Below are 12,801 nucleotides of genomic sequence, written 5' to 3' on the forward strand. Positions count from 1 at the left end.
GTCTCTATGCATGTGCTAATGTAGCCAGTAACAGCAGAAGCATATTCATCCAAATCAACAGTACAATCTTCCCTCCCCGCTGCAGTTTTAAACACATCCCAGTTTGTGCAGCCAAAGCAGTCCTGAAGTACTTGATCAGTTTCTTCATTCCATACTTTAACTGCTGTACGTACAGGGGGAGCTTGTTTAAGAAGTTGTCTGTACGTTGGATAAAGGAATATGGAGATGTGGTCGGCCTTTCCAAAGTGGGGTCTTGGAACAGCCTTCAAAGCACCTTTCATGTTGCTGTAGACTTGGTCCAGGATGTTATTTTCCCTTGTGGGAAAGCTCACATGCTGGTAATATTTGGGGAGGACAGTCCTGAGGTTACAGTGATTGAAATCGCCAGATATAATAAATACAGCGTCCGGGTATTTGGTCTCGTGTTTATTGATGATGTCATGCAGGAGGCCTAGTGCGTTAGCGGTGTTAGCTCGTGGTGGGATGTAAACAGCAGTTAAATACACAGCACTAAACTCACGAGGCAAATAAAAAGGTCTGCATTTCACCATCAGCAGCTCAATGTCCTGCGAGCAGTGCTTTTCCATCGTCTGTACGTCTGTGCACCACCGTTTGTTTACGTAAACACAGACGCCGCCACCTCTGTGTTTACCAGACGCTAAAGTCCGATCACCCCGATACGTGGCAAATGTTTCCAACTGCATCGCCGAGTCCGGTATATCCTCCGTCAGCCAGGTTTCTGTGAAGGTGAGGACACAGCATTCCCTGATCTCACGTTGAGCTGTAATCCTTGCTCTTAGTTCGTCCATCTTGTTTTCAAGAGAGCGGACGTTGGCTAGCAGCAGGCTTGGTAGCGGTGGCCTCGTCGCTCTAGCTTTTAGCCTAGCATGCAGGCCGGCTCGCTTGCCTCGTTTCTGCCTCGGATGCTTTGCTCGCCCGGTATTCAGCTCACCAGGCCCGCAGGCTGCTGCATTCTCCCGGCGCAGAAGAAAGCCAAAGTCTGAGCGGCTAAATGAAAGTTCATGATGAACCCTGCCGATAGAGATGAGATGATATATACAGTATAAGTGCTATATGAGATGATATATACACGATAAGTGCTGTATGAGATGATATATACACTATAAATGCTATATGAGATCATATATACAGTATAAGTGCTGTATGAGATGATATACTGTATACCGTATAAGTGCTATATGAGATGATATATACACTATAAGTGCTGTATGAGATGATATTTACAGTATAAGTGCAGTATGAGATGATATTTACACTATAAGTGCTATGTGAATATACTGTATATAAGATGGTATACTGTATACCATATAAGATGAATGAGTTGTGTTGTGGTTGTGCAGGTGTCGCCAGGTGACAACCAAAGCTCCGGCCTGCTGCTCACGCCAGGGGTGAGGTGGGGGCAGATGCCCATCAACCAGCTCACGCCGTGGGACACCGACGAGCCCCCCAGCAAGCAGCATCGAGACGGCGAGGCCACAGGTAACACGCACAAGCACACACACACACACACACACTCTGCATCATCATACATGTTCGTGCTATGGCTAGCTGCTAATGCTAATAAGCATCCTGGATAGCTATGTTCCCACCTCTCCCCCCACTCCACATATTTCACACATATACACTAGATCAGGGGTCACCAACGTATTTCCTTGTGAGAGCTACTTTTACAAAATGAAAAAGGCCAAGAGCTACTCATTTTTGTAACATTTCTTTTCAGAGCTTATTTTAAACCCAAACAAAGTGAATATGCTTGTTTTACCAGAACATGAACAAAATGCTGGTGTCCACAACTCACATGTTGTATTTCACAATGCATTTCTTTCTACTGTTCTTTCATTATTAACTGGAAACCTGAATGAAAAGCAGACTTGCGGGCACCTCATGTGGTCGTGGGGGGCTACCTGGTGCCCGCGGGCACCACGTTGGTGACCCCTGCTGTACATGTACTTTAGACATGAACTAATCATGCATGTCAGCAGAGACCCGGGGTGTCCTAACTTTGTCATAGTGCAGCATGAAAGGAGCACTTGCTAACACGTTTATGATTATATATATATTTATATTATATTTTATATATATTTATATTTGTCATGTGGGTGAAAAGGCATTATTCATTTAAACTCCGCTCTTTGCACTTTTTTTTTTAACCATTTTTGTTTTGTTTTTTTTACTTTGCAAATGTTTCAAGTTTCTTGTCAAATCATCTTCAAAAATGTATAACATTCTGACTTTATTTCCATAATATTAGAACTTTTTCCCCACAATGCCAACTGTTTTGTTAGTTGAATATAAACAGATTGGAACTTCCAAATAACTTACATCATATAGAATCATGACAAATGTTTACTTTTTTCTTTGATATTTCAGCTTAATCCTACTAAAATGACGATATTGTTCCTCATAATTTCACAATTCTCATACAATTCCCTTTTTCTCACTAGATTACAACTTTTGTCTCTTCATATTTTGATGTTATTTTTGTAAAATTGCTGCAGATTTTTCTATTTTTTTGTTAAATGATGTTTTTTAGAATGTGCCACTGGCCAATAAAAAAACAGCCCCCAGGCCAGGTTTATCCGCCCTGTTGACCCAGTTGGTCATGTGCTCATCATGTGTTGGTCATGTGCTCATCATGTGTTGGTCATATGCTCATCGTGTGTTGGTCATGTGCTCATCATGTGCTCATCATGTGTTGGTCATGTGCTCATCATGTGTTGGTCATGTGCTCATCATGTGTTGGTCATGTGCTCATCATGTGTTGGTCAAGTGCTCATCATGTGTTGGTCATGTGCTCATCGTGTGTTGGTCATGTGCTCATCGTGTGTTGGTCATGTGCTCATCATGCGTTGGTCATGTGCTCATCATGCGTTGGTCATGTGCTCATCATGTGTTGGTCATGTGCTCATCATGTGCTCATCATGTGTTGGTCATGTGCTCATCATGTGTTGGTCATGTGCTCATCATGTGTTGGTCATGTGCTCATCGTGTGTTGGTCATGTGCTCATCATGTGCTCATCATGTGTTGGTCATGTGCTCATCATGTGTTGGTCATGTGCTCATCATGCGTTGGCCATGTGCTCATCATGCGTTGGTCATGTGCTCATCATGTGTTGGTCATGTGCTCATCGTGTGTTGGTCATGTGCTCATCGTGTGTTGGTCATGTGCTCATCATGCGTTGGTCATGTGCTCATCATGCGTTGGCCATGTGCTCATCATGCGTTGGTCATGTGCTCATCATGTGTTGGTCATGTGCTCATCGTGTGTTGGTCATGTGCTCATCATGTGCTCATCATGTGTTGGTCATGTGCTCATCATGTGTTGGTCATGTGCTCATCGTGTGTTGGTCATGTGCTCATCATGTGTTGGTCATGTGCTCATCGTGCGTTGGTCATGTGCTCATCGTGTGTTGGTCATGTGCTCATCATGCGTTGGCCATGTGCTCATCATGCGTTGGTCATGTGCTCATCGTGTGTTGGTCATGTGCTCATCGTGTGTTGGTCATGTGCTCATCGTGTGTTGGTCATGTGCTCATCATGCGTTGGTCATGTGCTCATCATGCGTTGGCCATGTGCTCATCATGCGTTGGTCATGTGCTCATCATGCGTTGGCCATGTGCTCATCATGCGTTGGTCATGTGCTCATCATGTGTTGGCCATGTGCTCATCATGCGTTGGTCATGTGCTCATCATGTGTTGGCCATGTAGAACATAAAGTATGTTTTATTACAAATGAAGACATTTATTCAAACGTCCTGGAAACTGTTGAGAAAGAAAGAAAGCATTGCCATAAAGATACAGTAGCAGTCAAACGTTTGGAGTCACTTTGTCATGTTTTTGAATGAGAAGGTGACTATAAACTTTTGACTGGTACAGTATCTTTATGACAGACTTGAACATTTTTAGCCCAGCAACATTTGTGGACGTTTGCTTACTTTTTATTGTGACTGTGCATGACGGGTTTCCATTTAGGTTTTTATTGGCCCTCTGCTTGTTGTAAAAATAAACGTCAGACTAATTAGCTTAGTCAGCTAAGATGTTTTTGTTGAGATAGCTCAGCATATGATTGGCCTACATTGGATTTTAGCATCTCTCATGTACAAAATGCGTCCCTGCATTTTTCTGCACGCACCTTTAGTTTGGACACGCCTGCTGTGCATGAACGCATGAATCATCTTATTCATCTGAAAACATTCCTATTGTCCATAAGAACGTCTACGCCTGTTTGCCCCCTCCCGTAGGTTGAATGGACCTCCATCTAAGATCAACATCATCATTTTAGAAGTTTAGCCACCGTCATAAAAAAGCAAACACATTGTCGTGGTCAGTCGTACGTTTGCCATCCTGGGCTCCCTGAGCCAATCATTTCCTGCCCTGAGGCGCTGGATGCTGAGCGCCCCTCCCCATGCCTAATAACAGGCCCACCCTGCATGTCTGCTGTGCTCCAAAAATAGCAAAGCGCTGAGTCAAAGGGCCAAAGGCTAAATGGCGCCTGTGAAGGAGCTAAAGAAAGAAAAGGAGAAGCTGCCGTTGTTCACCACTTATTATCCTCTTATTATGTCCACTATATTTGGTAATAGGAGTGTGAAGGTGACTATGGGGGTGTTATTTCACGTCTAGTAATGTTAAAAAGCGTATTTAAAACAGCGTTTCTATGTCTTATGTTTTATTTATGCGTTATGTCTACAATATTTGGTAATAGGAGAGTGAAGATGACTAGAGGGTTGTTATTTATTGTTTAATATTGTTAAAAAGTGTATTTACAAGGTGGTAAACAGGGTTTTTATGTCTTATATGTCTTATTTATGTCTTATTATGTCTACTATATTGGGCAATACCAGTGTAAAGGTGACTATAGGGGTGTTATTTCATGTCCAGAGGGCTGTAATAATGGTAAAAAACAGTGTTTCTATGTCTTATGTTTTATTTATGTCTTATGTCTATTATATTTGGTAATAGGAGAGTGAAGGTGACTATAGGGGTGTTATTTCATGTCTAGTAATGTTAAAAAGTGTATTTATATTTTATTTCTGTCTACTATATTGGGTAATTAAAAAGTGTATTTAGAAAGTGGTAGACAGGTTTTCTACATGAAAATGTTCCATTTGTGAATAAGGGATTGTACTGGGATAAAATGAGGGTGATGAAGGAGGAATTACTGTACGTACTTTTAGGTCAAGTCGTCAGTAAGGCCAGAAAAAGTCACTAGATTTGTTGCTAGTCGCCTTTGTGATAAGGAGCATCTAGAGGGTTAGGGTTAGGCTGATTACCCAGCATGCCTTGCGGTGTGTGAACTAAACATCCATTCTCTGCCCCATGATGCATTCTAAGCCATCGGTACAGGTTGATGTCATTGTGTTGGACTTGGCTAGTTTTGGTGGCGTATTCCAGTCAGAATGTGAAGCGTGCTGGTGGCAGGAAGTGAGCGTTTGAGTCGGGTCCATGCAGTGCGTCTGAGTGCTAATTGCCTGCGGTACACCTGCGTGTGAGCATCTGTTGTGTTTCTCCGCCTCTTCCGTTGTTTTTCTGCTTTCATTTGCCTCTCGTCTGCCGCTAATTAAGCAGCCCACCGCTTATGGAAAGCCAAGCGGAGCCTGAGAGGTGGTTTGTGATTCATGGAGGAGCGTTGTCAATTTGGAAGTCCTCTCATGCGCTCTTCTCTCTATTTGATCATCTAATAGCGGACTTAAAATGAGCTGTCAGATCCTGTTCTCAGCTTTGTCTGTGGCTTACGCATCAGTGTGCCTTTCACACAGCATGTGCATGCAGCCCCACAATGGCCGCAATGTGCACGCGTTTCACTTTCACAGTAAAACACTTGTACTCTTTTACATGCACTTAGCATTAGCATATTAGCAGCTTCACCTTTTGCTTTTCATCTCATCAACACCACCTTCACTTTCATTACTAATGACACTTTCAACTGCAGAATGGGGGGGCAAACCTTTTCCTCCAGCCAGGGACACACAGTGAAAATGCACTAAAAAGTTATGTCATCTCAGCTCTGTGGTATTCATGGAAAAACCTGATTCATTGCTATATATCAACTTCATTCTTGGCTCTTTTTCAATCTTTTTGACTTTGTTGCCATGAAGGTTTGCCTTTATTCCCGTGATGTTATCACTGTTTGCCCAACCTAATTTGTTTCTCATATTACGACTTACAATGGAAATAAATCAAACATTCAAATGTATTGAAAAAATCCTGTAATATTTCCACTTCAAAAAAGGTCTTATTTTTTCAATATTTCAACTTTATGATACTAAAAAGACACATTTTTCTCATGACATTATTCTCAAACTTTTAATATTTTCACTTTATTCTTGTAAAATTGCTGCTGATTTTTCCATTTTTTATGTTTTTTTTCTTGTTAAGCTAAATTTTTAGAAGATGCCGTGGTCCACTAAAATAACTTCTGGTGATGAGGATGTACGGTATCCTGTACGCGATGTACGGTATCCTGTACATGATGTACGGTATCATGTACGTGATGTACGGTATCATGTACGTGATGTACGGTATCATGTACGTGATGTACTGTATCATGTACGTGATGTACGGTATCATGTATATGATGTACGGTATCATGTACGTGATGTATGATATCATGTACGCGGTGTACGATATCATGTACGTGATGTACGATATCATGTACGTGATTTACGGTATCATGTACGTGATTTACGGTATCATGTACGTGATGTACGGTATCATGTACGTGATGTACAATATCATGTACGTGATTTACGGTATCATGTACGTGATGTACGATATCAGGTACGTGATGTACGATATCATGTACGTGATTTACGGTATCATGTACGTGATGTACGGTGTCATGTACGTGATGTACGGTATCATGTACGTGATGTACGATATCATGTACGCGGTGTACGATATCATGTACGTGATGTACGATATCATGTACGCGATGTACGATATCATGTACGCGATGTACGATATCATGTACGCGATGTACGATATCATGTATATGATGTACGGTATCATGTACGTGATGTACGATATCATGTACGCGGTGTACGATATCATGTACGTGATGTACAATATCATGTATATGATGTACGGTATCATGTACGTGATGTACTGTATCATGTACGTGATTTACGGTATCATGTACGTGATGAGGGCGTACGTGATGAGGGCGTACATGATGAGGGCGTACGTGATGAGGGCGTACGTGATGAGGGCGTGCGTGATGAGGGCGTGCGTGATGAGGGCGTACGTGATGAGGGCGTGCGTGATGAGGGCGTGCGTGATGAGGGCGTACGTGATGAGGGCATGCGTGATGAGGGCGTACGTGATGAGGGCATGCGTGATGAGGGCGTACGTGATGAGGGCGTACGTGATGAGGGCATGCGTGATGAGGGCGTACGTGATGAGGGTGTACGTGATGAGGGCGTACGTGATGAGGGTGTACGTGATGAGGGCGTACGTGATGAGGGCGTACGTGATGAGGGCATGCGTGATGAGGGCATGCGTGATGAGGGCGTACATGATGAGGGCATGCGTGATGAGGGCGTACATGATGAGGGTGTACGTGATGAGGGCGTACGTGATGAGGGTGTACGTGATGAGGGCGTACGTGATGAGGGCGTACGTGATGAGGGCGTATGTGATGAGGGTGTACGTGATGAGGGCGTACGTGATGAGGGTGTACGTGATGAGGGCGTGCGTGATGAGGGCGTACGTGATGAGGGCATGCGTGATGAGGGCGTACGTGATGAGGGCATGCGTGATGAGGGCGTACGTGATGAGGGCGTACGTGATGAGGGCATGCGTGATGAGGGCGTACGTGATGAGGGCATGCGTGATGAGGGCGTACGTGATGAGGGCGTACGTGATGAGGGCATGCGTGATGAGGGCGTACGTGATGAGGGCGTATGTGATGAGGGTGTACGTGATGAGGGTGTACGTGATGAGGGCGTATGTGATGAGGGCGTACGTGATGAGGGCTTACGTGATGAGGGCGTATGTGATGAGGGTGTACGTGATGCGTATGTTGATGCAAACCAAGTATAGCAACACAGGTGCACCCCATCTGCCCCCAGCTCTTCTAAAAGTGGCTGTGTTTTGTTTTGGTCTTCCTGTAGGTCCCACCTGGGTGGCGCCGGTCGCCACTGCCAGCCAGTCCAATCTCCTCCCCCACACCTACCCCCTCCCTCAGCCGCCGTCTTACAATCACAGCGTGACAGCCCAGTCCCCCGTCAGCGGGGTGACGCCCTCCATCCAGACACCGGTGCCCCCGCAGCACCCGCTCATGACCGCCCACTTCCAGCTGACACCCCAGTCCACCACCCAGCCACCCGCCATGGTCCTCAGCATGCCCAGCCAGCCGCCGTACGTGGCGCCGTCCACCCTGGCCGCCCAGCCGGGCCAGGTGGTTCACCCTGGCCCTCACGGCATGATGGGTAACGGCCACTTGAGCTCTCACCCAAACCTCATCCGGCTCCCGACGGCGCCTCTCACCAATGGGCAGGCCGCCGGCGCCCAGGCCCCACTCACAGTCGACAATCAGGACGCTCCTAACGGGCTGCAAATGCTGCGGACGGTCGGGATGGGGAAGTATGAGTTCAGTGATCCGGGACATCCCAAAGGTAAGCAACCATGACTATTTCATATTTACCTTAGCATGCTAGCTTGGAATGCTAAGCTTGGTAATGCCTTCAAAACATAACAAGGTGACCGCTTGAGACCCCCTGCTCACCTGTAGCATCCCCGCATCTGGTCCAGGTTTATCTTGACGCCCATAACCCCCTCAGGCTGGCATGCAAACAACTTCCGGGGAGCGGCCATGTTTGTGCTTCACGGCTTTGTTGTGTTTGCTTTTAACCTTGGAGTTTAGCACCCACGCCAGGAAACAGATGTTCGCCAATTCCCTGTACAATTTTCACATTTAATGAAGCTTTTCATTTCGATGCTTTTCACCCCCCCCCCCCCCCCCCCCCCCCCCCCCCCCCCCCCCCCGCCCATCCCCAACTCACTGCGATCAATAAAACAAAGGCAAATGAACTGGTAGATTGCACAAAAGCAATTATTTAGTGGCCTGCCTGCAACAGGTTGGAATGAGACAGTAGGTAGAATTGCAAATGGATAATTAAAGCAGATTGTTGCTTCACTTCTATAAAATGAGCTTTTTGTTGTTTTGCTGTCACGTTCCATTAAGCAGACACGCGCACGGCTACACCCACCTCCCTCCGACACGCCAACAGCGTTGTGTTCCTTCCACAGCGTTTATCCCACTTCAACGCCTCCCGTCGCAGGACAGGCGTTCATGAAGGCGTCATATGCGGATTCGTACAGCTGCCTGGCATTTGAAGGCGCTACCGAGCTAGCTAGCAGAGCATCAACGCTTCCTTCCATTCACAGACTTACAAACTAACTGGAGAATCATTCCAATGCTTGACCAATCCCATCATCAAGTAGGAAAGTACAATAGTTCTGATAAAACTGCTGCTGTGGCAACATGCATGCTGCATCTCTTTGGCCACGCCTTTTAGCGGTCTTTTTTTACCAGGCTTAGTCATCCAAAAACAGGTGACATTAAAAAAGATGAATTTCCATTCATCCCAGCAGAAATGATGATTGCCTGTGGATGATATCAATCACTATCAAATACAAATACAGTCAAACTTGTCTATAGCGGCCACTAGAGGGAGTCTGCAAAAGTGGCCGCTATAGACAGGTGGCCTCTATAGACAGGTTGGCGTCCAGTTTGAATGTTGACCAGTAGAGGAAAAAAAAAGGAAAAAAAGGGGAAAAATAGTAATAATAATAATGTTGACCAGTAGAGGGCACTGCAAACTGTGGATAAAAGTTGTACAGCACTACTAGGCTTGTTATTATCATGGTTCATGGTTTTAATTCATCCTGAACATGCATATGAGTCAAACAGTAGCACATCACATAGTACAATTCACAATTTTGCATGTCCAAAAAGGAGTAGGAAGAAGCAAAGCTTATTTAATCCTACCCCTCATCAGTTTCACATCAGTTGCAATACATTTATTCACCTCTTGTTCTTCCAAGTGTACTTTGTAGGTCTACATGACAATGTAGTGCAATCATAGCCAAGGTTTTTACTTACTAAAAGGAAGCTAGAGGCTTAATAATAACTGATAGAATATATCCACCACCCACAGAACAAAGCTGTGCTAGTAATGTCTTACGCTTGTTTTTAATATTTTACTTTTTATACGGCAGAGTGTCATTACAGCTTTAGTTCATCAGGAAGTGATGGGAAGTGACGGTGGGCGTCCCGAGCAGGAGAGCTAGGCTCAGTGCTAGCTGTGAGTTTGGAGAGAGTTGGGAAGTGTGTTTATGTTGGCGTGGATGTAAAGTCCTGCAGTGTTCTCCGCTGTTAATAAAGCCATTAAAGTGCATCGGCGACGTGAGTCTCTCCTTCCCCACAACAAGCGGCATTACAGTACTGACCAGTGCACACCAGGAAATAAACGGTGTCATTTCTTACAGGCATTGGCTGGACAGCTATGTAGTGGGGCTTGTTTAACCTTTGCCTTGTGGGCAAGCAGGAAGGAGAGACGATGCTGAGAGATGTGTGTGTGTTCTGAGCTGCTGTCTGGTGGCCGCGTTCAAGAAATAAAGTTGGCAGAAGCAACAGGAGAAGTTTCCTTCTTTGCTTCGGAGCTGAATAACACTGACAAGTTAACAGACTAGTAGCGAACGGAAAAGAAGACGGCTTTGTTTGTGTCGAATACAGAAGATGAGGACTTTGATGGATTTGTGGATGAGGATTGATGAAAAATAACGTGAGTACATTCTAAAATACTTCAATTAAGTACAACCCAACTCAGTTTTGCTCCCGCTGCCACATGCATGCTAGCGTATGTTTTTTTTTATTGTATCCCAGCCTTATCCCAGCCTACTTTGCGGTAATGTTTTGGTGCAAATGCTCTTAAAGTTACATGTTTGACCAGGAAATAGCAAGCTCAAAAGAAGACGGCTTTTTTATGTGGAACAACTGACAGTTTGTGTGGATCTTGTGAATGATTGTGACTGAGCTAGGACTCAGTAATTAAAGTCTACACACGACGGCTTCATTGATTGAAAAACAAAACGTTTTTGTGCATGAAGCTTCTACTTGAGTCGGTAATTTGGCTGCTATATGCGGTCAGATATTGACCAAGGGAGACAAAATGGGTGGCCGCTGGCTGCGTTGGACCGGTGACTGCTATACACAGGGTCTATAACATGTAAATTTGCTGCGGGGGATTTTTCAGTGGCTGCTATAGGCAGGTGGTCGTTCTATAAAGGTGGCCGCTAAGACAGGTTTGACTGTACTACAAATGACAATACAGAACACTAAACCCTCCTTTGTGGTGCTTCATTGCTTCCTGAGCCCACCCTGATAAGTGAATGTCTATGAAGTAGGATTCCTTATTTATACGTGGAATATTTTACTAGTTACAGCAAAGAAAACCTGTTTACCACCTTCTAAATACGCTTTTGAACATGATTAGAGCCCTAGACATGAACAAACACCCCTACAGTCACCGCTACACTCCTACTACCCAATACAGTAGACATAATAAGAGAAAATAAGACATTTAAGACATAAATACCCAAAAGGGCAATTGCCTGTGAATGATGTTTCCCAATAACTTGTATCACATTCATAACTATAGACAATAAGATACTATATAATAGTAATAATAATAATAATAATAAGATAATATAATAATAATAATAATTATAAGATAATTAATATCATAAGAATATAATATATAATAAGAATAATACAGTAATAATAAGACAATACGATACTTTATAGAAGGGGTGTATCGATTTGTTTTAATAACAATTTGATTCGTATCATGATTTGTGGTTGCTGATTCAAGGATGATATCAGCTCATTTACAATGATACGATCCGCAAAGATTTAGTAACTTTAAATAGATTCAGTAAGTTTTTCTCCCAAAATTCAAGCTCTGTGACTGTGAAATGAATACCTGGATACGGGACAGTGCAGGTGAAGTTTCCTAGATTGACGCTGTTTTTTGTAATGGAATCAGGTATAAACGAATTATGCATATAAACAAACAAGTAAACAACAATGAATGGCAAATGCATTCACATTTTATTTGAATAAAGCACAGGCAACACTTCAGGTGAATGAAATCAAGTCTGTGATGAATTCTATCTGATAAAACATGACTTGAACTTTCATTTGATACCTCATTCACTTCTCTACCCCGAGTATTAAAGAAGTTAGAGCGCTTTGCATAGCGGGAAATGGTGCCTTTAGTTCCCATTGCGTTAACATGGAGTCAAGACAAAAGCTGTGATCCTTGACAAGTAGGACCCTGCTCCAACATACAGGACATCATACCTTAGGCTGGGACATTTCTTTTAAATGTCAACACAGTCGCCATTTACATTTTTTTAATTTTAAAAAAGTCCAGGGAAGAAAGTCAAGTGTGATTTCACGTAGGCCTCACGACAAACTGCATGTCCACGCTCATTCACACCATCAGATGTGGATGACATTTCATGTGCAGACAGATAGCAAAATGAATTCACAGGATATCCTGCATACCTTTTATCTTGTCCTGAAGCTCCCATCCGGGAGTTTGATGTTAACTTTGGATGTGATCCGACACTATAGAAACATAAAGTGTCGAAGTTGTGGAGTTATGTTATGAATGGAGTGTAGCAGGTGTAGGGCGTCTGGAGTCACTCTTTACAGGACAAAAACACTTTGGCTCCAACCAGGCACACTGTAACCCTTGGCAACGAAAGCAG

General features: G+C 43.9%; 1 protein-coding gene across 3 annotated transcripts in view; it reads left to right on the forward strand.

The window, feature by feature from the left end:
* The window catches only part of LOC129172436 (kelch-like protein 29), a 241,953-nt gene that overhangs the window by 124,523 nt on the left and 104,629 nt on the right, over positions 1 to 12,801 (forward strand). For all 3 annotated transcript variants that reach the window (XM_054762143.1, XM_054762142.1, XM_054762144.1), the window contains exons 3-4: positions 1,362 to 1,500; positions 8,133 to 8,636. In XM_054762143.1, coding sequence (XP_054618118.1) covers positions 1,362 to 1,500; positions 8,133 to 8,636 — 643 coding nt within the window. The remainder of the gene's footprint in view (positions 1 to 1,361; positions 1,501 to 8,132; positions 8,637 to 12,801) is intronic.

The sequence above is a fragment of the Dunckerocampus dactyliophorus genome, chromosome 19 (genome assembly GCF_027744805.1).
Source record: "Dunckerocampus dactyliophorus isolate RoL2022-P2 chromosome 19, RoL_Ddac_1.1, whole genome shotgun sequence".
Lineage (NCBI taxonomy): Eukaryota > Metazoa > Chordata > Actinopteri > Syngnathiformes > Syngnathidae > Dunckerocampus > Dunckerocampus dactyliophorus.